This window comes from Lissotriton vulgaris, chromosome 1_2 (genome assembly GCF_964263255.1).
Source record: "Lissotriton vulgaris chromosome 1_2, aLisVul1.2, whole genome shotgun sequence".
In the NCBI taxonomy this organism is placed as follows: Eukaryota; Metazoa; Chordata; class Amphibia; order Caudata; family Salamandridae; genus Lissotriton; species Lissotriton vulgaris.
In genome coordinates this window covers 294,481,828-294,506,282 of record NC_141686.1, presented here as the reverse complement: position 1 = coordinate 294,506,282, position 24,455 = coordinate 294,481,828, and the positions used below count along the sequence as shown (strand labels likewise).

At 49.4% G+C, this 24,455-nt stretch overlaps 1 protein-coding gene across 1 annotated transcript in view; it reads left to right on the top strand.

The window, feature by feature from the left end:
- The window catches only part of ANKRD13D (ankyrin repeat domain 13D), a 134,448-nt gene that overhangs the window by 81,316 nt on the left and 28,677 nt on the right, over positions 1-24,455 (top strand). Inside the window, exons 11-13 of the mRNA XM_086953269.1 lie at positions 3,037-3,194; positions 18,304-18,477; positions 19,450-19,622. Coding sequence (XP_086809395.1) covers positions 3,037-3,194; positions 18,304-18,477; positions 19,450-19,622 — 505 coding nt within the window. The remainder of the gene's footprint in view (positions 1-3,036; positions 3,195-18,303; positions 18,478-19,449; positions 19,623-24,455) is intronic.

The following is a 24,455-nucleotide window of genomic DNA, read 5'->3' as shown; positions in this document are numbered from 1 at the left end:
AAGACGTTGTAATGTAACCAAATGCTGCAATGCCTTTTCCTCCCATAGGATAACACTCTAGCCTCCAGAAATTGCACTGTGACGACTTTTTGAACTCTAAAATATTCACTCTAAAACCATGCATGAGGCAGGACCTTCCCAGGAGCTCAACCTGGTACCCTATCAGCACCTTGGGTTACTCCAACTTGAGGAGACGATGTAGCCTTACGGCTAGATCGGTCACCCTCGAAGCCAAGGAACCCGGTTGAGTCTGGGCAACGACGCTCAACATCCTGGGATTCTGGGCAAGTCACTTATAATCTCCCCATGCCTAACAAAAATGAATGTGTCCATCTGTAACGAAACTGGTGCTATGTAAAGCGCTCTGATACCCCGGTGTTTCTGGTCTAGTTCACGATATTAAAAAAAAAAAGTTCTGCAAAGCAGAGAAACCTGCCATCCATGGGGCCTTGACCCACAAAAGCCCATCTGCAGCAGTTGCTAGCCGAAAATGACAAAACTCTGGCAAGTAAAGGAGCCCCCATTGGGGAAGAAAATGAGAACCTAGACGAGGATGATGTTGACACAGACTCCACCACTACCCCTTTCGAAAGCAACTCCACTAAGAGAACCCTCCTAGTAGTGTCCCAGAAGAGATATACACAGAAAGGTGCAGATCTACAGAAACTAGTGAAGAGGATAGCATTAGAGGCTAAACTCCCGGCTATAGAAAAGGAAAGAGCTGAGATGAGCCTAGGATTTATCTCTGGCGGCAGCAAAATCATACATAGGTTTTCACGCTTTTAACCCTAAAATCCCCGTAGGGATGCTCCCAAAGTACTCGGAGGGTGATGATCTCACCAAATGCTTTTCAGCCTTTGAGAGGGCTTGTAAAACAAGGTAGTTCAACAAGAAGTATTGGGGCTTTCTTCCATGGGATCTGTTCTCAGGAAAGGATCGGATAGGCTCCTGACACTGAAGGAGGCAGATGCTGAGTCCTATGACCTCATGAAGGACACCCTGATTGAGGGCTTTGGATTCACCACTGAAGAATACAGGATCAGGGAGACTCTAAAAACCCAGAGTCAGACCTGGGTAGATTTTGTTGACTTCTCAGTGAAGACACTATTTGGCTGGTTGAAAGGTAACAATGTGCATGACTATGATGGGCTTTACAATTTAATTATGAAAGAGCATCTGTTATTGTGTTCCTGAGAAGTTACGTCAGTACCTGGTAGACCTAGGTCCACTTTCTCCTCATGAGTTGTAGAAAGAAGGCCGACTACTGGGTCAAAACAAGGGTGACAAACTACCACTGGTGAGGTGACCAAAAGAAAGGGTTTGCTAAGCCGTTCACCGAAGGAAAATTGGTGATCAAGCAAATGACAAAAACAAAGTCTTCTAAAGACACCCAAAACCTGTTCAGTAGGGTCGGCCCTGAACCAATGAAGAAGGATCTGAAGAGTCTCATCCTGCAAGAAAAGAATATCCAGCAACTGACTTGAATCCAATCCTGCCGGGCTGCCACTTGACTCCAATCCTGCCGGGCTGCCTGCTGCCTTCGCCAGTGGTTCAAAAGTTGACTTTCCTGCAGCTGCTAAGTCCCCAAAGCCCGGTAGACCTAAGGCACTTCACCCAGGATCCAAGAGCCCCCGAGAAACAGCATACCTGCTTCCCTGCATTCTGCAGACACCCAGAGAACCCTGGAAGGACTCAGTGACCGCAGAACCCGACATCTGAAGACACCAATGCACCTGTTGCTCCAAGCCAGAGTTGAAGTGGACCAACAGGGTAAGCTGGTCCACAGCCCTCTAGAGACCAGGTCCAATGTGGTGACACCTCATAGCCTCCCCGACGTAGCCTGCAGCCTCTGCACGCAGACGCCCTTGACTGCGCCGGCTCCTGGTAAGAAAAACCTGACGCCGAAGGACACATTTGCTCCTGTTACCCCTGGGCCTCAGAGAAGAGGGCCAACTGTGTCCCTACGCCCACAGGCATTGTGAGGCCCGAGCCCCCCTGTTGGTTCAGCCTAACTGGCCTCCCAGTCTGAGCCTGCAGCCTCTTTATGTGAAGACCAATCCCCATAAAGTAACATTGGGCACCCAAAGCTATTTTCCACATCTGCACCCGTCCGCCCTAGTGCTGCTGGTGGTGTTCTGGTTGTGCTGCTTTGGACCTTGCCCACCACTCACTTTAACTTCTGGAAATTGGTCCCATAAGTTGCTGTAATATAACTGAATGCTGCATTGACTTTTCCTCCCATAGGATAACATTTCAGCCTCCAAAACTAGCACTGTCGACTCGTTGAACTCAAAAAACGTACTTACCTGAAGAAACTGATTCTGGTGCCAAAGTATATATAAAGATACTGGTTATTTTTATAAATTGGTGTTGATCTCCTTCTTGAGTCTTGTGTCTTACTTATTGACTATTGTGTATATTTTCAGATGTCTTGCTCTCCACTATGATAAGTCTAAGGCTTCTCCACCACACTACCCTCTAGCCATAGCAAGCCCTTGTCCACTCATAAGGGAACCCATGGACTCTTTACACAATATATTCTCATTTTGATATATCACATTAAGAGCCAGCTTCCTTCACATTCCCAGATCCTGCTTCTAAGATCATCGTGTTTTGTGCTGACTGCCATCTGCTCTTGCAGGGCTGAAACACTTCTAGCCAATGACGATCCCTGGCTCCTTTTTCAGATGTGTATTTTGTTGTTGATACTCTGCTGTCTCCTGTCTCCATATTGAAATATTCTTCGCCTCTCAGGTGATAGTGTTTTGTTCCTGATGCGCTGTGCTGTCCACCGGACGAGGATACTGTTTGTCTGTACTGCACCATACTTCACCCCTCAAGTGATGCTGTTTTTTATTGCTATTTTTTGCTCTCTGTGGACAAAGGTAGTGTTTGTCCTAGCCCTGACCAGACCCCACTGCTCCCTGACTCTGTTTCTTTTGGATTGTGTAGTTATGTTATGGCTACCCTCTGCTGCTTGACAAGAGAGATGCAACTTTTCCATACTGCGCCTTGATTTTTGACTCTCATTGGCAGGTTCAAGGCGACGCTCTGGCTCTGCGAGGATCACCCCCTCTCCCTGGTCGAGCAGGTTACCCCCATCATTGATCTCATGGCGATCAGCAATGCCCACTTTGCAAAGCTCCGGGACTTCATCATGCTGCGGCTGCCACCAGGATTTCCTGTCAAGATTGGTAATAGAGAGCACGAGGGGTGATTGGGCAATAGAAAGGAGTGGGTGAAAGGTGTGAAAGGATGGCATTCGAGAGGGGGCAAAGAGGTGACTGAGAAACAGGAAATTGTACATAATGGCTGAGAGATGTGAAATTGTGAATTAAGAAGTAATAGGACAAGAGTTGAGGCAGCATGACAAAGTGTTTAAAAAGGAAGATGGAGAAAAGGGGAGTTTGGCTCAGTGGAGGTGAGGAGAGCCAGTCAGAGATGTGAACTGGCTAAAGGATGCTGGGTAAATAAATGGCAAACTTATTGATTGTATATTAAACATGCAGGAATACATGACACAGAGCCACCTTCAATTAAATGGAGAAAAGACTAAAACTCTGTGCCCATTTAGACAAATGGATTCTGCAACCAAACATTCTCGCCTTTTAGAATGGGGCAGGAACCCAGTGTGTCCCAAAATGTAAAACATCTGAGTGTAATGCTCAACTCCGGTTTAACAATGGAACTTTAACAAAGGAACCGGAAGTGGTTTCAGTGGTAAAGATGTTTTTTCCAGTTAAGTTTATTGAAACATATAATTCACATCTTTAGCATTCAGCAAAGAATTCAAACTATGAATGTGGATGTTTCAATCTATCAGGGGTTTGTAAATCGTGATTATCCAGTATTTGGGTGTCTTTCATAGATTCACATGCCTGAATCATTCCCCGTCGCCGAGACGGGAGCCTCCGGTACATAAAAAAGTAATGTCCTAAGGACATACATAGAGAATATAGGCCGAAGGGCCTCCCCTTTGGGGCCTTTCCACGTCCTTATGTAAAAAAGGACCGAACTCTCATCGTTAGCCAATCAGCTCCGACCTCCCTCTAGAACCTTCCCGGGAGGAGCCTCAGTCCCTCAGATTTTCTACCGCACGTTGTGCTAGGGAGTCTCCAACCTGAGCTCTTCAGGTTTTCCTGACTTCGAAGTCTCAAACTTCGCTGAAGTACACTTTGTACGGAAAAGTTATATATCCTATCTTCGACTACATGTCGGAATCTGATAAGAAAGCTTCGTCCATGGCGGACTCGCAGAAGAAAGCCCTCCTAAGGGCCTGTTCCTCCTGCGGCAAGCAACGGATTCAAGCGGAGGACAAGCACGACCTGTGCTTATATTGCCTGTACCCTGACCACGTCACTGACAAGTGTAGGGTGTGTAGAGCCTTCCCAAAGAAGACTGTTAAGGAAAGGGAAACTCGCCTCCGCGAATGGCTCGACAGGCTTAAGGTCCGAGACACTCTGGAATCTTCCGAGGGTAGTGTCTCCGCGACCTCTAAAGTCTCCAAGAAGAGACCCAGGGTGCAGTCCCCTGGAGAGACAGACACTCCTCCTAAGAAGGCGCACAGGAAACCTTCGGAGGCACGTTCCACCACCTCCTCCGTGTCTGTTAAGGATGGTCAGAGGTTCAAGAAGCCCGCTCCATCTACTAAGCGGACCACCTCGGTCACGACCACTGTGTCGACCACTACGGCCTCATCACCCTCCGCGAAGGCCACGACGACCACCACTGCGTCCTCAGGCGCACCGGTCTCCTCGACCATTCCTCTGAAACCTTCATCCAGTACAAATACAAAATCCAGAACGAATACCAAGTCCTCGTCACCTAAGAGGTCTAAATCTACAAGTACACCTTCGCCAAAAACATCTCATACCGAAGGATCGTCACCTAAACGGTCAAGGTCAAGTTCAAAAGGCACGCCTTCGACGACGATATCTCAAGTCCAAGGCCCTACCACCAGTAAGCCGGCGAAACTCTTATCCCCGCAAAATTTGACGCCATCGACCCTAACGGAGGTGCCCAAGTCACCAACACACACGGCGGGCGCGCCATCTTCACGCGCGTCGTCGGAAGAGACCCCGGCGCCATCTTGGAAAGAATCGAGATTGGTCGAAGCCTCTATTCACTCGATTCCAACGCCCTCGGTTCACCCTACGGTGGAGTTGGCACCCGAGCAAGAACAGGAGACACTCCAGAGTGAGGAGTCAGACGAGGAACAGGAGGTTCACGAGGAACACCAGGACGTCCACGAGATCCGGGACGAACTTATATATCAGGGGCGCTCCCGGAACGTCGACACGGTGAACACCCCGATGATCTGTTTACCGCTGTCCCTGGTCAACGATTTGAAATCCCTGGTGCAGGACTATAAACAACGGTTCCCGGACGCCGACAGCGGCACCCACGTGCCAGTCACCCAGGCGCAACCATCGTCCTCGCAACCTTCCGCTCCCCAGGCCCGTCCTCGGAACCAACCCCAACCTCGCACTCGACCGCAAACTCAGGCGGAGGACTCGTCGGAAAGCGAGGAGGAGGAGACGGACTTAGAGGAAGGCGAGGTGCAAGACGCCGCCTCGGACCACAGAGACGACGATGCCGATGCTGCGTCATCACACCATTCGTCTGCCCCGGCATCCCCGCGACCGCGCCACTCTGAGGCGGCGGACGTGGGAGGTTTTCACAAACTGGTGGACAGAGCTGCAAAGAGGTTTCACATGGCAGTGGAATCCGCGGAAACGGAATGCTTCCTCCATGATTTCAAGGAACACAGCCAGAAATTGGCCAATTCTATTCCACTTATAGACTTTCTGTGGGAACAGGGCAAGAAGCTGATGCTCACGCCTGCTTCGGTGCCTGCGGTGGTTCCGCGCCTAGACAAGAAATATAAGGCCCCGAACACCGCACCTGCCTGCCTGACCGGCCACCCCAAACCGGACTCGGTTGTGACGCAGGCGGCCCAAAAACAATCCCGCAACCCTTCCTCGCCGCTGTCCGCGCCCCCTGACAAGGAAGGAAGGAAGCTGGACACCATAGGCAAGCGGTTCTCTACCACGTCCGCCATGACCATCAAGGTAGCGAATTCCATCGCCCTCCTTGGCCGCTACAACCGCCAGCTATGGGAAGACATAGCTCCTTATCTACAAAGTCTGCCAGCCGCGGTCCAGGACGAGGTGAAAGCTCTTCTAGCGGAAGGACAAAACTCCACGGCAGAACTTATCGACTGCGCCATCGACGCAGCCATGACGGGATTCCGCCAGTTGGCCGGGGCTGCCGTGCTCCGCCGCCAAGGCTGGCTCAAAGCAACGTCCTTTCGGCAGGAGGTCCAATCTAAGGTGCTGGACATGCCGTTCGACGGTCAATTCCTCTTTGGAGAGAAGATAGACGAAGCGCTCCAGGCCATCAAGAAGGACACCGATACGGCGAGAGCTCTGGGCTCCCTACAGTCCCGGAACCAATCCTTTCGGGGGGGCCGCTCCAGAGGTCAGTACTCCTACAGGGGTTCCTACCAAAATCGATCGTCCTATTCCTACAACAACAGGAACCAGCCCCAGCACAAACAACAGTCCCGTCAGTCGTCCTATGGGAGGTCGTCCTTCAGAGGCAAATCCGCCAAGAAGGGCGCTGGCGGCCGCCAGTGACCATTTACTCCAGCCAGTCCCTCCACCGTCTCAATCCTTTCGAATTGGAGGAAAACTGTCCCACTTCCTCAAAAATTGGCAAAAAATCACTACGGATCGGTGGGTGCTGCAAATAATTCAATTTGGACATTCCCTCGAACTGGTCAACACCCCTCCCAACACTCCGCCGCTGAAGCGTGCTCACAAACACCTGCACCTCCTTCTCCAGGAAGTATCCGCCATGTTGGTCAAAGGAGCCATCGAAAGAGTCCCAAAGTCCCAGAAGGGGAAGGGTTTTTATTCCCACTTCTTCCTAGTCCAACAGAAAGGGGACAAGTGGAGGCCGATCTTAGACCTTCGGGCGCTCAACGCCTTCCTGCGGAGTCAACCCTTCCGGATGGTCACAATCCAGGAGATCCTGGGAGCACTGGAAAGAGGAGACTCGATGGTCTCCCTGGACTTACAGGATGCCTACTACCATATCCCCATCCTTGTAAGGCACAGGAAGTACCTACGGTTCGAAATAGCAGGCAGACATTACCAGTTCAAGGTTTTGCCTTTCGGCCTCAAATCCGCACCACGTATCTTCACGAAGTGCTTAGCGCCAGTGGCGGCCTTCCTGCGGCAAAGGGGTCACCAGGTCTTCCCCTACCTGGACGACTGGCTAGTGAAGGCGCCTTCCCCGGAAGGCACGACGGCTTCATCCAACGCCTGCAGCGCTCTTTTTCAACAGCTGGGTCTGACGATCAACCTCAAGAAATCCTGCACTACCCCTTCAACGAGGATCACCTTCCTAGGGGCTACCCTAGACACGAAGCGCGCGAAGGCTTTCCCCTCAGAGGACAGGACCAACAAAATACTGTCCCTGGCCGCGGCGGTGGCCAAGAAGCCTCGCATCAAGGTACGGACATTCACCTCCTTGCTAGGGATGATGTCTTCATGCATTCTCCTCATACCACACTGCAGGCTCCGCATGCGGCCCCTGCAGGAGGCGCTGGCGAGGCAATGGAAACAGAGTTCCGGCTCCTTCGAGGACATTATCACGATCACACCGGCCATCACAAAGGCCCTTCGGTGGTGGAGAAACAGAACTCACCTGACGGCCGGATTGCAGTTCCTCCTGCCACCGGCACCACTGGTCATCACGACAGACGCCTCGCTGGAAGGCTGGGGAGCAGTCCTGTTGGACCTTCGCGTCAGCGGAAAATGGGACGCCCAGGAGAAACAACTACACATCAACCTGCTGGAACTGAGAGCGGTGTACCTGGCTCTGCAGGCCTTCCTACCACGTATCGGCACTTCCCCGGTGCTCGTCAAAACAGACAACACCACGACGATGCACTACCTGAACAAACAGGGGGGAACGCGATCTCTCTCTCTCTCACGAGAATCGCAGAAAATCTGGAACTGGTTGGTGGCGCACGGACTCTCCCTCAAAGCGGAGTACGTTCCCGGGAAGGACAACACTATCGCGGACGCCCTCAGCAGAGAGACCTCTCTCTCCCACGAATGGGAGCTGGACGGCGACACGGTAGCCCACGTCTTCTCGCAATGGGGGACTCCGAGGATCGATCTCTTCGCGACGGCAGGGAACGCCAAATGCCAAAGCTGGCATCCCCAACGGGGGTCACTGGGAAATGCTTTTTCCATCGGCTGGTTCAGCGTGTTTGCGTACGCTTTTCCTCCGTTCCCGCTGATACCGAGGCTCCTCCGGAAGATGAAGACGGAACCGTGCACCCTGATACTGATTGCTCCGTACTGGCCGAGACACAATGGTTCTCGGACCTGCTTCGCCTGTCCATCAGGCCCCCGATTCACCTGCAACAACACCCGAACCTCTTAACGATGTCCGGAGGCCAGGTACACCACCCGAACCTCCGTTCGCTCAACTTATCGGCCTGGCTCCTGAGCACCGAGAGTTCGGAGACCTAGAGATCCCGCAGGACTGCAGGGCAGTACTAGCCAAGGCGAGGGCGGGCAGCACGAACAAAACCTACTCGCTGAAGTGGAAAAGGTTCTGCCTGTGGTGTTCGGAACACGACTTACACCCCCTCCGGGTCACCCCGGTGCAGCTGCTACCGTACCTCCTCCACCTGGCTCAATCGGGGCTGGCTCACGCCTCCATTAAGGTTCATCTGGCTGCGATTTCAAGATTCACCAGGACCCCATCTGGACCCTCCCTATGGTCCAGTCGACTGATAAAGCAATTTCTGAAAGGGCTCTACAGATCCTTTCCGAGGCCTCGGAAAGTCCCTCCAACCTGGCAGTTGAACTTGGTGCTCAACCAACTCATGAAACACCCATTCGAGCCCATACACCGGGCCTCACTCAAACACCTTTCCTGGAAAACGGCACTCCTGCTAGCCCTGACGTCAGCCAGACGAGTCAGCGAACTTCAGGCGCTGTCTATTCAGGAACCGTATCTCCAATTCAGGCACGACCGGGTGGTGCTCAGGCCCAACCCTAAATTCATCCCTAAGGTGCCGTCTGACTTTCACCTGAACGAACCGATTGTCCTCAAGTCGTTCTTTGCGAACCCTTCCACAGCAGCGGAAAGAGCGCTGCATTCCTTGGACCTTAAAAGGTGTCTCAAATTCTACTTGGACAGGACCAAAGACGTCAGAAAGTCTTCTCAACTCTTTGTAGCCTACAGCAACCCACGCATGGGGTTGCCCTTGACGAAACAGAGCATCTCCCGCTGGATTTCTTCAGCGATTGCTTTCTGCCATGATCAGGCCGGACAGCCTTTGACGGACCGAGTGGCTGCCCACTCTACCAGAGCGATGTCAACGTCAGTGGCGCTCTTCGCTGGAGTGACGATCCTGGACATCTGCAGAGCGGCGACCTGGAAGTCCCCTCACACCTTCTCCAGACACTACTGCCTGGACATCGAACTGCAGAAGGACGCTGCAGTGGGACAAGCGGTGCTGCGCCATCTCTTCCAATAAGGTGAGCCTTACCTCGTCCCGCCATCCAGGTATGCACATTCTTCATGGTCTTTGTTTATCTCTGCTGTATGCATGACTGTATAGTACCATGTTTCTCTCACATTGTCTGTGATTTATACAGGCCTGCTGATTGTAGGAATGTGCTTTACCACTATGCATGTGTAACTGCTAACTACTCTGATTCAGGCATGTGAATCTATGAAAGACACCCAAATACTGGATAAGAAATGCGTTACTTACCTGTAACAGCAGTTATCCAGTGTTGGTGTCTTTCATAGATTCACATGCACCCCTCCCGCCTCCCCGGTAAGGACTCACGTACCTCTATGTCTACAGTGCGACACCCTAGCTGGGTGCGTACGAAAATCTGAGGGACTGAGGCTCCTCCCGGGAAGGTTCTAGAGGGAGGTCGGAGCTGATTGGCTAACGATGAGAGTTCGGTCCTTTTTTACATAAGGACGTGGAAAGGCCCCAAAGGGGAGGCCCTTCGGCCTATATTCTCTATGTATGTCCTTAGGACATTACTTTTTTATGTACCGGAGGCTCCCGTCTCGGCGACGGGGAATGATTCAGGCATGTGAATCTATGAAAGACACCAACACTAGATAACTGCTGTTACAGGTAAGTAACGCATTTCCTACTCACCCTTGAGGGTCTCCAGGCGCTAGGGAGGAGCGAGGGTGGCTCCGTTGAGTGCTGGGGTCAGCAAGTCTGGACTGCTGCAGTGAGCTTTTTTTTAATAAGCAATTTTATTGAGTTTTCAATATAACCAAACAAACAGCACCATTCAGAATTACATCGCATTAGAGTAGTCCAGGGTAAGCACATTCAACAATACGAAAAGTGACGTACGGTCAACATATCCAGAGGCAATCTGTAGATCAAATCAGCCCATCTTAACTCTCTACCACTCCCACCCACTTTCCCCAAATTCGGCGAAATTTCTCGGGACAACCCCTAGCCACATAAAGTGGCACACCTGTCAATCTCCCTGCGCCAACGCGCCAATGTTGGTGCGGTAGCAGTCAGCCAATGGGCAGCGATATCTCTCTCTGCTACCACCAAGGCCGTGTTCAGAAACCGCTTTTCGGCCCTGCTACCATCAAATCCATCAGTGATGCACAAAAGAACCCGTGTAGGGGCCAGAGGAACCACCCAGCCCTGCAGTGAGCTTTAATGTGAACTTCCAGCCAGACTGATTAAAGGACTGCAAATGATTCAGAATGTGAAGGTCACATAGATTTTTAACATTAGGAAATATGATTCTGTATTCCTCAGTGTTGGCTAAATATCCTTTGTGAAGCGCTCCTGAGGCGGAAGCCGGGAGACTGTGTGCTCGCAACTTGTGTATTTTAAAAATTACCTGATTTTAAAATTGTTGAAGTGCTTTTCGCTTGCTACTTGTTCTAAGGGCTGATCTGCCCTGGCTCCTCTGTGGTCCCGATTCCCTGTCCTCGCGCAGCAGATTGCTTGCTGATGCCGGACTGTGGAGGGGCGGGCCGCCATCTTGGGGGAAACTGGAGGGTTGCGGACTAGCTGTCATCCTTCCCGCCCTCCCAGGTAGTTAAAACCCAGCTCATAGCGCTCACGCGCAGATCCTTTGTGAAGCGCTCCTGAGGCGGAAGCCGGGAGACTGTGTGCTCGCAACTTGTGTATTTTAAAAATTACCTGATTTTAAAATTGTTGAAGTGCTTTGCGCTTGCTACTTGTTCTAGGGGCTGATCTGCCCTGGCTCCTCTGTGGTCCTGATCCCCTGTCCTCGCTCAGCAGATTGCTTGCTGACGCCGGACTGTGGATGGGCGGGCCACCATCTTGGGGGAAACTGGAGGGTTGCGGACTAGCTGTCATCCTTCCCACCCTCCTCACGACCTATAAATGTGCATAGGACCTCGTCCGCGCAGCGGGTGGGCGCAGCGGGCGTGCCGGCTGCGCGCCGCAGGCGCGCCAAAGGCAAGCCCGTCTGCGCCCGTCCGCGCTAGTCCTGCGCCTGTCCCCAGAGATGCTGGTGAAATTAGGCCAGATAAGCAAGCCTACTCTAGAACTGAGCTACTGAGCCTACGCCCCACCATAATTAAGGACTGTCTTCCCCCCCTTTGAGCCTTTGAGCGGCCCAGTCACCTGCTCTTGTAACCTTTTCAGTCTCCCGGTCCCTAGTACCACAGGAGCCTTTAGTCTTCCCATGTCACAGTGTCAACAAAGTATTTCAGCTTAATGTTGGATCTTTACCTAAGCACCATGCTGAAATATTCGATCTTTTAGTGGACGAATCCCCCGATATATTTCTCATTACTGAAACGTGGATGAATGATGATCTAACGACTATCTCTAATTTAGCACTCCTGCCTGGTTTCTCGATTACCCTGATTGATAGGGCGTCAAGAGGGGGAGGTATTGCTGTAATTACTAAAACTATCTATCCTTGTTCGTTTGAGAAAACTAATCTAAAAGGGGCTGAATGTGGATATTTTAACATTTCTATTAAAGCCCACTTTACTTTTTCGGGGCTACTTATATATAGACCTCCTGGCCCAATGTGTGGTTTTGACACGTCTCTTTTGGAGATTGTGGAAGCATGTGCTATGAGATCAGCTAATTTTAGCATATTGGGTGACCTCAATCTTCATTTCGAGCTGGAGCATGAACCGATGATCTGTACATTGATTGTGGATCTTGCTGCCTTCCAGCTCGTCCAATTAGTTATAGGTCCCACGCACACTGGAGGCCATACGCTGAACCCTATCTTTACCAACATTGATTCTTCGAGCTCCCCTACTCCTATACATATTGCCTGGTCGGATCATTTAATGGTTGCACTGTCCTTCTGCACATATACCCCCAATAACTGTAAAACTTAAACAGTCATACATAAAAGACCCTGGCGTAAACTCCGTCTTACGGATTTCCATGCCCTTCTGGAAAGTGATCCTTTGAACTCCTTTTCTGATGTCGACTCGGGTTATGACTCGTTTTGTACTTGGTTTACCCAGGCACTGGACAGGCTCATTCCAGAAACCTGGTGCACAAGACGAACTCAGGATGCTAATCCCTGGTATGACGTGACTTTGGCAGGCCTTAAAAAGACCTGTAAACGTTATGAACGCAACTGGAGGAAAGAATATTCCACAGAAAAAAAAGCGGACTACCTAAAACAACTTAAACTTTATCACAAAGCCATTTGTAGGACGCGGGCAGCTTATTATGCCACTGAGATAAAGACCAGCCCCAATCCTGCTAAAGTGATCTTTAGAATCCTAAAGGAACTCAACACAAAGAGATCCGCTGTTAATGTTATTACATCAGCGGCTCAATGTGAAGAAATAGCCTCCTTCTTCTTGGAAAAGATCCGGGGCATCTACCTGGCCTTTACTGCTGAAATCCAGCAGAGGCTTCGATGCTAGACTTAGCTCTGTTTCTAGGTTATCTATTATCCCCGAAATATCCACTGAAAGATTCACTAAGCTCATTAAATCGGGCTCCCCGATTGACCCTCTTAAGCCTGCCCAATTCCGAGACTCTTCCCTGTGTTGTCTTGTCCCATTGCACAGTATAATTAATGCCTCCCTTTCCACCGGAGTGGTGCCAGCTAAATGGAAACAAGCGCGGATCTCCCCCATACTAGAGAAGCCTACCTTAGACCCCCAGAAGCCCGAAAACTATAGACCCATATTGTTGCTCCCCTGGGCCACTAAGATCGCTGAGGCCCATGTTAACACCATTCTTACTAATGTTTTAAACATCAATAACACTCTGGATGACACTCAGCATGGCTTCCGTGCTGGTCATAGCACGGAGACGGCGCTCCTGGCTATGACTGAGCACCTTCGGGCCTCCCTAGACCTGGGCCAAACAGCGGCACTTATTTTATTAGGCCTGAGTGCCGCGTTTGACACTGTGTCACACCAGATTCTGCTTCGCCGGCTCGAAGAGGCAGGGATCACTGATGTGGCTCTTGCCTGGTTTAGGTCATTTCTGACCAACAGGTCTTTTCGGGTTTCCACTCTTCCCTTCCTCTCCAAGGCTTACTCTATTGGACAGGAGGTCCCTCAGGGCTCAGCCTTGAGTCCCACCCTGTTCAATTTGTACGTCCAGCCGCCGGCTGCTGTCGCCAAAGCGTGGGACCTTAACATCGTGTTGTACGCTGACGACGCGCAGCTAGTGGTTGCTTTATCGGAGGGAAGGGACATGGACCCTCTCAATTTCAATTCAGGCCTGGCTGCTGTAGCAGAATGGCTTACTGCCAACTGTCTACAGCTTAATGCCGCAAAGACGGAGGTGCTATTGGTGGGTAAAAACCCAGAATTTTGGGGAGATCACTGGTGGCCTTCCAATCTAGGAAAAGCTCCTACACCTAAGCCAGAAGTCAAAAACCTGGGAGTTTGGTTAGACCCTGCTCTAAGTTTTATTACCCAAACTAAAAAAGTGGCCGCTACTTGCTTCGGAATTTTACGGAGTTTAAAAACTACTTTGAAATTTTTCGAGTCTGATACCAGACAAGTGATTGTCCAATCTATGGTGCTGTCCAGATTGGACTATGCCTCCTCTCTGCTTCTTGGGACCAACAAAACAGAAACGGCCCCTCTGCAACGCGTTCAGAACGCGGCTGCAAGAGCTTTAGTTGGCCAGCCCCGCTTTAGCTCTACTTCCAACACTATTCGCAAACTACATTGGCTTCCAGTAGCCCAGCGAATACAATTTAAGGCCTTCTGCATCTCTTTCAAAATCTTAAGACAGTCTATCCCCAGAATGCTAAAACCTCTACTGAAGATGTATGTGCCCACGCGAGCCCTTCGCTCAGCCAGTCAGAATCTGGTTGTAATCCCCCGGTTCAAGCGCAGTAGAGCTGGTGGACTTCTTTTCGGTACCTAGCAGCTAAGCTATGGAATACTCTACCAGGCCACATTCGAGAAATAAATGAACTGTACCAATTCAGGAAAGCCATTAAAACTTTTTTATTTCCTTAATTTCTGGTTGTCTTTCTGTTCTCTGTTGTGTTTTGTTTAGGATCAGTGCCGGGACGCCCCTTTGCTGGGGCAGCTGTGCGCTCTACAAAACCCCATAACATAACATAACATCATTGGCTACTAGCTAGTTAATAAATAGCATTTAAAGCAATTGGTCTGGTTGAAAGAGCACTGTAGGGACCACAATGCAAGCATTGACCAAAACCAAAATGTATTCTGTAATCTAAGCCACAGGGTTAAGACGGGTACTCCTGAACCTCTGGTCTGGACAGACCACCTGGCAGTACCTATAGAACTGACCCTTTCTCACTCTGATCCATCCAAGAAGGGATAGGCTCAGGGAGAGGGTAAAAGGAACTATAAAAACATCACTAATGATTCCCTGGCCCCTCTCATTAGTTCTGTCTCTCTGCCGTCAGATCCAGAGAAGGCAGCACAAAAACTTGCCAATTCCATCGTTGGAGCAATAGATGTTCTAGCTCCAGCTATTCGCCGATATTCAGCGAGGCGCAGGCCCTCCGCCCCCTGGTTTACTGAGCCACTTAGATTGATGAGACAGGGTTGCAGGAGGCAGGAGAGAAAATGGAGGAAAACATGGGACACTATGGACAGAGAGACTCATAAACGACTGTTAGGTGAATATAAGGCCACGGTCATCAAGACAAAGCAAGAATTCTTCTCTGACCTTACAACTTCCCTCACCTCAGCGAAGGAGCTGTTTAAGGTAGTGGATTCCCTCTGCTCACTACAAGTTCCCGATCCAGTGATAGGATCGCAGGAGCTCTGTGACAAGATCTCAACCTTTTTCTATGCTAAAATCGATGAGATCTCCGTTAATCTGGAAATGCAGAAAAAATCACTTGGGAACCACACTATCCAGGCTCTCACAAATTTAGAAGCCTGGTTTAAAGATCCTGCCAAGACCCTCTCTAACTTCCCACCGATCACTCTTGATAACATTAACTCACTGTTGAATAGGACCAAATATTCCTCTCCTTTGTACCCCTGTCCTCTCAAAGTGATGGAGTGTAGGGACACATAACTCCCTCCTCTATTGGAGGTAATGAATAGTGCCCTGTTGCAGGGGGTTTTTCCTTCAGTCTGCAAGAAAGCGATTGTCAAGCCGCTACTTAAAAAGCCCTCCCTTGACCCCGCAATCTTGAAAAATTTCAGACCCATCTCCTTACTTTCTGCCCCGCCAAAATGCTTGAGGCCCACCTGAACTCGCACTTGTCTGCCTTCCTGGACTCCTCTGGGTTTTTAGATCAGACCCAGCATGGGTTCAGGAAACTCCATAGCACGGAGTCTGCGCTCACTATGGTGACAAACAACATCAGAATGAAAGTGGACCAGGGACAGACAACGCTGCTGGTCTTACTCGATCTGACCGCAGCATTCGACACCCTATCTCCCTCGATCTTAACATCTCGTTTGAGGGAGATAAGAGTGGAGGGGCCAGCTTTGAGCCTTCTGTCCTCTTTTCTAGACCTTAGAGAACAGAGGGTCAAACTGGGAGAATACCTCTCCCCTGCTAAATCTCTGAAATGTGGGGTACCACAGGGGTCGGCTTTAAGCCCGACCCTATTCAACATTTATGTGGCCACTCTAGCGAGATTAGTAAAAGCGCAGGGAATGGAGGTGGTGTCGTACGCAGACGACACTCAGATCATGGTGTCGCTGGCCAATTGGTTAGCGCCTCCGCGTTCAGCTTCAGGAGTTGTATGCAATCAGTCTCTGACTGGATGATACTCAACTCCTTGAGGCTGAATGGCGATAAGACCGAGGTGCTGATCTTTGGAAGGGACCAGGATGTGTGGTGAAATGAATGGTGGCCTCCATCCTTGGGAACCTGCCCGGTCCCCTCTCATTCAGCTAGAAACCTTGGGGTCATTTTTGATACCTCGCTGGCAATGACCCTTCAGGTCAATAGAACGGTGGCCACCTGTTGGGGAGTTATCAAAATTCTCCGACAAATAGTGCATTATCTTTCCCCGCAAGCTAGGAAACAGACAGTGGTTGCGTTGGTCGGTTCAAGATTGGACTACTGCAACGCACTGTATGCAGAGATCAATAAGGGACTGATCCAACGCCTCCAAACAGTACAGAATGCGGCAGCAAGATTTGTACTAGACATTCCCTGCTCTTCCTCTGCGACACAAGCCAGAAAGAGCCTCCACTGACTTCCGATAGAGCACCGTATTTCCTTTAAAATCATTTGTCTAGTGCATAGGGCTCTGAGAGCTGGAACATCTGATGGGTTGGGATCACTTCTCTCTGGCTATGTCCCCAGCAGATGTTTACGTTCATCACAACTGAATCTCTTGGTGATCCCTCGGACTAAGAAGACTAGATGGGGAGGAAGAGCTTTCTCTACAGTTGCCCCTCGTCTTTGGAATGCACTCCCCTTGGAGCTTAAGTCCTTATCCTCACTGCCCCTCTTCAAAAAGGCCCTCAAAACATGGTGTTTCAGAAAGCCCATTAGTAATTAGCTCTCTGGTCATGCAAACATTTTGGTTAGGCGCCATGATGCCCATTGGGCTGAGTACGCGCGTTATAAATTTGCTTTCATTTCATTTCATTCACAGTCTGAGGTAAGAAAAGGCTAAATTATCGAATGATGTAGAGTGTCATTGGGATGCAGAACCCTTTTCAGTGGCTGAGGCTTAACTGTGGAATAGTATGCGAGATGATTACTTGATCAATTTAGGAATCCGCTGAAAACTTTGCTCTAGCTGACTGCCTTTAGATGAAAGTGGTGCAGTGAATAAAAGGAAAGCTTGTAAAACCATTTAACCAACTTAATTTAGTACCAAGATTGCTAAGAGTGGAAGATTGCACTTAATAAATGGTGAAATGAAAAGTGTGCTCAGGAGTTGAGGGCTAGAGCAGAGAATCAGAGAAGAGCATTGTATAAGAAAAGAGAAAATGGAATTGCAGAGAGGGGTTTAAATGAGGAGAAGACTTAGGGTGGATAATTGAAGAAAACGTTGACATGAAGAGGAATGAAAAAGGTGTTGGGTAGTGATATGCATGGGCAGATTCCTCTGGTCAGCAGGTCAGACACCGCCTCCCTACTAATAAGCATAACATACTGCTCCTCCCTGGTTAGCGTAACAGACTTTCTCCACTTCAGCTGAGAAGGACTGACACCACTCTGTACCTGGTGAGCAGGACAGATTCTTCAATGCAGAGACCATTATACTGTAAGCGATCAGGATAGACAACTAGCCACTCATAGCAAGTAAGAACATACACTACTCCATCCTTAATAAGAAGATATACTTAGTGAGCAGCATAGAGAGAGTTTTCTTCTTGATCAGTAAGGCAGATGTCACTCCACCCTGCTTAGTAGAACGGGGACTGCTCCAAGATTGTTCAGCAGGACAGAATTTGCTGTAATCAAAGTGAGCAGGACAGAGACTGTTCAAAATTGTTCAACTGGACAGAGTTTGCTCTAATCGTAATGAGGACAGAGATGGTTCACTTGTTCAGCTGGACAGAGATTGATCTGATTGTGGTGAGGACAGACTGTTCAAGATTGTTCGGTTCTCTAATCGTGGTGAGCAGGACAGAGATGGTTCCACCATTTGAGAGCAGTAGTGAGCCCACTTTCCTTCCAGTGTACTGGACGTACGTTGCTTAACCTCTTGTGAGTATAATGGGAAGCTTGGTTGGCCGTGCTGTAAAAATACATTTCTTCTAAATGTTTTATCTTGGTTTTGTTCTTGCTTCTGTTGGCTTGTGCTGACCCCTTACTCCTTGTTTGTCTTTTCGCAGAAATCCCTCTATTTCACGTGTTGAATGCCCGTATCACCTTCAGTAATTTGTGCGGCTGTGATGAGCCTATCAGCAGTGTGCAAGCCAATGAGAGGGCACCGAGCCAGTCCCCTAGTGCCGACAGCCTGGGCAGCAGCAGTGGCACTGAAGAAGGGGGATCCACAGGTAACCCAGGTAAGCAGCATCCAACAGAAGTTTTAGCTAGGCCTTCTGCTAAAGGGAATGGTGGGAAGCTATCAACCAGTAAAGTAGGAGGCTTTTCATACATTGTATCCTAGGAGCACAGGCTTGGGCCCGCCTTGTATAGTATAAAGAAAAACCTCTTCTGTAAGGAAAGGAGGAAGCAGCACCCTTCCCTAGCACTGTAGGCACTCCTTGTGGCTTCTAAGTAAATAGGCTATTGCAATCACCTGGAAGGTTCAAAGCAGTAGGCTCTACCTATGTGCACTACAGGTTTAGGCACACACAGGTTAACAGATTTTTCCAGAATCCTACAAAGTTATTCAAGATCCAGAGCCGGCATTAGAACTCTGGTCTCAGCAATCCAAAGCTGGCAGCTCAGTTATTAAAACCACATATCCTGCCTCCGATGCAGGAATGCGCTGCTAGTATCCCTGGTAAGCAGTACTCCAGTAGGAGCTCCAGTAAAAGTTCCCCTGGAAGAGATTCTAGCAGACACCGGAGAACAGTGGCAGGCTGGACCAGCATTCCATGAAGTGCTATCTCAAAGGTCTACTCTGATTACATACCAGATGATAAAGGGACCAACAGCAATACTGGTTGGGAACAAGTAGTCCATCTATCCAGGAAACTAGCATCAGGTCTCCACCAACATACCTGCCCCTGTTTTCCTAACCTCCGGCATCTTCCATCTACTGGTCTGGTTGCAATTTTACAAGCTATTTAAATGGAAACCTTATCAAGTAACAAAGTACACCCTTGGGATGACCCGCTCTATCCTCTGTAAAGCTAAACCAAATGCATTGAGTAATAGTGAGAGGTCTTTGAGTTCTAGTTTTAAAGAAGGCACTAAGAGGTTCTGCCATATATTTTTAGTAAACACATTTGTCTTTGGTAACAAGTAGCCTGAGAGGCTGTTCCTATGCAGGTATGTGTAACTTTTTTCCACCTCTCTCAAACTTATAGGAGCTTCCGTGTCCCCCTTCCCATGTCAGGTGGATCCCTCAGTCTTCGAGGTGCCAGAGGGATACGCCACATTGGGCGCTGGTAGAAGTGAACCAATGAGAGATGAAGATGATGACCTATTGCAGTTTGCCATCCAACAGAGTCTTCTTGAGGCGGGCACAGAGACTGACCAGGTAAACGGAACACATGGTTAGGAAGCAACAGAAATGTTGTCTAGTCCCACCAATAAAATGAATCGTGGAGAGATATTAGTCCTAGAGTTATGTCAAGGGACCATAAGAGTCACCAAGACACTGAATCATATAGAAATTGGGGACAACAGTCAAGTTTGCCTAGCAAAGATGATGCTTTTGTTTTAAAGAATCATAGGCCTGTTGAAATGGTCCTCAAGAGGGTTATTAAGGACACTATACTGCAGATGCTGTCAATAATTGGGTATTGCCCCAGTATTGGAACTTTCATAGATTCCCATGCTTTGTATCATTCCCCGTCGTCGGAATGGGAGCCTCGGTAGTATCACAACCATAGAAACAAAAGAGAAAAATAGGCCTAGGCCTCATCTCATTTTGTATCCTATCACTCCCTTTGTGTAAAAGAGACCAAAATCCTGCCAGGACCAATCAGAGCAGCTTCACCCCATAGAAGCTTCCGAAGAGAGAGCTCAGAGCCTCAGATTTTTCTACTGCACGTTGTGCTAGGGGGTCTCCGCTGAGCTCTGCTCAGTTTTCTCATTCTTACTAGTTATTTCTTCAACTTTTCTACTACAATCAAGACATGTCTGACAAGGAGAAGAAGGTCCTGTGCCTCTTGTGGGGAAAAAACGACTTTTTGTGGAAGATAAGCATGAAAACTGTATATATTGCTTATACCCGGACCACAAGGCCACTGACTGACTGCAAGATTTGTAGAACCTTCTCTACAAAAATGCTTCGGGACAGAGGGCCGGCTATTGACCTGGCTTCAGAAAATGAAGACTCGGAAGGAGGTGCTCTCATCAGATGAAGAGGATTCAACATCTATGGCTTCCTCTCACAGATCCAAGAAGAGAGGTAGGTCTCCTTCTTCTTCTTCAGCCGAGCCCCCTATCAAGGCCCCTCATAAGATCTCTGACAGGTCTGAGAGGGCTAGTCCCATTAAATCTCCTCACAGAAGTGCAAAGGAGAGGCAGGGACAGGCTGCTGGATTAGTTACAGCCACTAAGGACAAAAAGGAGGTTTCTATCACTTCTCCTCTGTCCAAAAAGGAAAAGACTGGTGAAAAATACTCTACAGTCAATCCAGGGACCGTTCCTGTGAAAAAACAGCGTCCGTCGACGACAAAAACATCAGGTATGTCGACGACGAGTGCTTCTATGAAAATTCCCGCTGTTTCCTTGGCCCCGTCGATGGGATCGTAGTCGGTGGCGGTTTCGACGTCGACGACTTCATCTTCGTTTAAGGTACCAGGTTCGTCGACGATGACTTCTTCCTCGTCGACGATGATGACTATCTCCGGTAAGGTGCTGTCGACGGCCTCGTCGTCGACGACAACGACTTCGACGACGCTTATGGTGATGACGCCGAGTCCGTCGACGAAACCGTTGACGATAATACCGTCGACGACGTCCAAGGCTCCGTCGACTAGGTCCACTGTACCGTCGACGATTCCCTCGACTATAGCGTCGACTACTGCCGCACCGTCGACGACTGCTCCGTCGACTAGGTCGTCCACGGGTCAAAAACTGCAATTTCCTATTCAAAAGCTGAAGATTACACCTGAAATGACGTCTCCAAGACTGGTTTCAACGCTTCCACCTACACTGATTCTGGATGACGAGTCGGATGAGGAAGAGGATGATGGAGGCCAATATGGGGATTCCTACAGTCCCTCAGATTTACATGTCAAATTAACATGGAGGAATATTATGAGCATGCATATGATCAAGAGGTGCATTGCTATGTTCCTCAAGAGCGACGTCCACCTGGTTTAGGACAGGACATGGTGGCCATGCCGGCCTCTCTAATCTCTGATCTACAGATGATGCTGCAGGACTATAGAACCAGGTTTCCTTCGGAACCTTTATTGCAGCCTGTGCAACCTCCGCCTCAGGTGTTGCCGCAAGCGCAACCAGTGGTCGTGCAGCCTCCTTCGCAAGTGGTACCTCTCACGCCAGTGGTCATACCAACGGTCCTTTCCCGGACATCGGATCCCGAGCCCGCCAGTACTGTTCAGCAGGACTCCTCTTCTGATGATGAAGTACAGGTGGATCCTTTGACTGATCCATTGCAGGACCGAGACTTGGATCCCGGTGACAGTGGACTACAAGATCCAGACGCCACTGGTTGAGATACTTCTGTTTCCATTCCAGTCGATATAGGGGGATTCCATAACCTCATGGAGAGAGCGTCAAAGAGGTTTGGACTACCAAATACAAGGGAAGAGTCTGAATGTTTCCTGTATGACTTCAAAGACAATACAAAAAATCATTCAAATCCATTCCCATAATTGAGCATGTGTGGGATGAAGAGATAAAAATCATGCAAAATCTAGCTACTGTTATCCCGGTTCTTCCTAGGCTGGAAAAGAAATATAAGGCTCCAGAGGACAGTCCAGCTTGTCTTCTTGGTCAGTCGAAGCCTGATTCGGTGATCTCCCAGGCTGCTCAAAGCAAATCCAAAAACCCATCAACGCCTTTGACTACTCCTCCGGACAAGGACGGTAGGCGCCTGGATAACGTGGGAAAAAGGTTTTCTTCCATGGCCAGCTTGCTTGTCCGAGCAGCAAATGCTCTCGCCATTCTAGGCAGATACGATCGCCAGATGTGGTGTGACATGGAGCCATTTGTGGAACAACTGCCAGACTCCGCGAAGGAAGAGGCCAGGAGAGTCCTTATGGAGGGAGAAAAATCTTCCTCCGAAGTAATAGACTGTGCTATGGATATTGCTTCTACAGCTTTTCGTGCCTTAGCAGGGTCAGCAGTACTACGTCGTCAGGGCTGGCTGAGAGCCACCTGTTTTCGTCAGGAGGTCCAAAATAAAATCCTGGACCTCCCATTTGATGGGGAGATGCTTTTTGGTAAACATGTTGATGATGCCCTGCAAAGTATAAAGAAAGCTACGGACACGGCGAAGTCATTGGATCACTGAACTATCGTAAGGTCCCATTTAGAGGTGCACGAGGGAGAGGCTTCTCTTCTTATAGAGGAAACACCCAGCAAAGATATTCCTCACAGCCTTCGCAGTCTTACAAGACTCAATATTCAAATCAACGGCAGGGACAATCTGCGTCTTTCTCTCGCCAGCCTCCGCAAGGACGTCGGAACCGCCAAGGACGTGACAATGCCAAGATGCAATAGCGGCCTCCTGGCTCTACCTACTGTTCCTTCCCTCCCAGTAACATCAGTGGGGGGCAGGATATCCTTTTGTCTGAACAGCTGGAAGTGTATAACATCGGACCAGTGGGTCCTGAATATTGTTCAGAGTGGCCATACGTTGGAATTCCAAGATCTTCCTCCAACAAGAGCTCCGGGCGCCAACCGCAGAAAACATCTGAGTCTGCTCCACCTCGAAGCCCACCAATTGTTCATCAAGGGGGCAATAGAACCGGTGCCTCTCTCTCAGATGGGCAGAGGTTTTTATTCCAGGTTCTTCCTGGTTCGGAAGACAGCAGAGACTTGGCGTCCCATACTAGACCTACGAGAGCTCAACACTTATCTCCTCAAACTCTCTTTCAGGATGGTCACTCTCCAAGATATTCTTCCTCTTTTGAACCCAGGCGATTTTTTGGCGTCTCTGGATTTAGAAGATGCGTATTTCCACATACCGATACACCCAGCTCACAGACAATATCTACGCTTTACAGTGGGCAAGAGCCATTTCCAATTCAAGGTGCTTCTGTTTGGCCGTCGGTCTGCACCACGGGTCTTCACCAAAGTGTTAGCACCAGTAGCAGCATTTCTACGAAAACAATCCCTGGAAGTTTTCCCTTACTTGGACGACTGGCTCGTCAAGACTCGATCTTTCAAGGAAACTTCTCAAGCCGTTTCAACTTGCATCTTGTTGTTCAATCACCTGGGCCTTCAGCTAAACAAACACAAGTCAGTTCTGCAGCCCTCAAGATCCACAAGGTTCCTTGGGGCCATTTTGGACACGGCGCAATGCACAGCTCGTCCTTCGGAGGAACGTCAACAAAAGTTGATCGTCTCGGCTCGCCAGGTGCTCAACAAGAAATGCCTATCAGTCCGACAATACAAGTCCCTGCTCGGGTCGATGTCATCCTGCATACCATTAATACCGCATTGCAGGTTGCGAATGCGTCCTCTGCAAGAAGAGCTAGACAAGCAATGGTGCCAGGCAGAGGGATCATTCAACGACAAGGTGTTGGTGACGCCACAAATGAGAACAGCATGCGAGTGGTGGCTAGTAAAAGACAATATCGCGGAAGGTCTGACATTCAGGATTTCACCACCCCCAACCATCCCCCAGGCGGAAGCTTGCAAGATGATTCTCATTGCACCGGCGTGGCCCCGGCAATTCTGGTGCACAGAGCTCCTTCTACTCACAGGATCATCTAATTCGCTTGAGACCAATTCCATCCCTATTATCGAGGAATCCGGGGCAGGTGTTCATCCGGATCCGATATCGCTGCACTTGACAGCGTGGCTCCTGAACACAGAGTTCCGTCATCTGAATCTCCCCAAGGAGTGTAGAGAAGTGTTATCCCAGGCTCGGGCACCAAGCACTAATAAAACTTACAAGGCGAAATGGAAGAGGTTCTGCCTGTGGTGTCAAAGACAAGGTCTCCATCCTTACAAATCTCTGCCTCATCAACTTTTGCCATATATACTATCATTGGCTAAGTCTGGGTTGGCACATTCGTCTGTGAAGGTACATCTTGCAGCCATATCGAGGTTTAGGAGCAGTTCTTCAGGCCCGTCCTTATGGTTCTCTAGGATTATTATTATTATTATTTTTTTTTTTTTTAAACCTTTATTGTGCAAGTAGAAGCATACAAATACGGGCCTACAA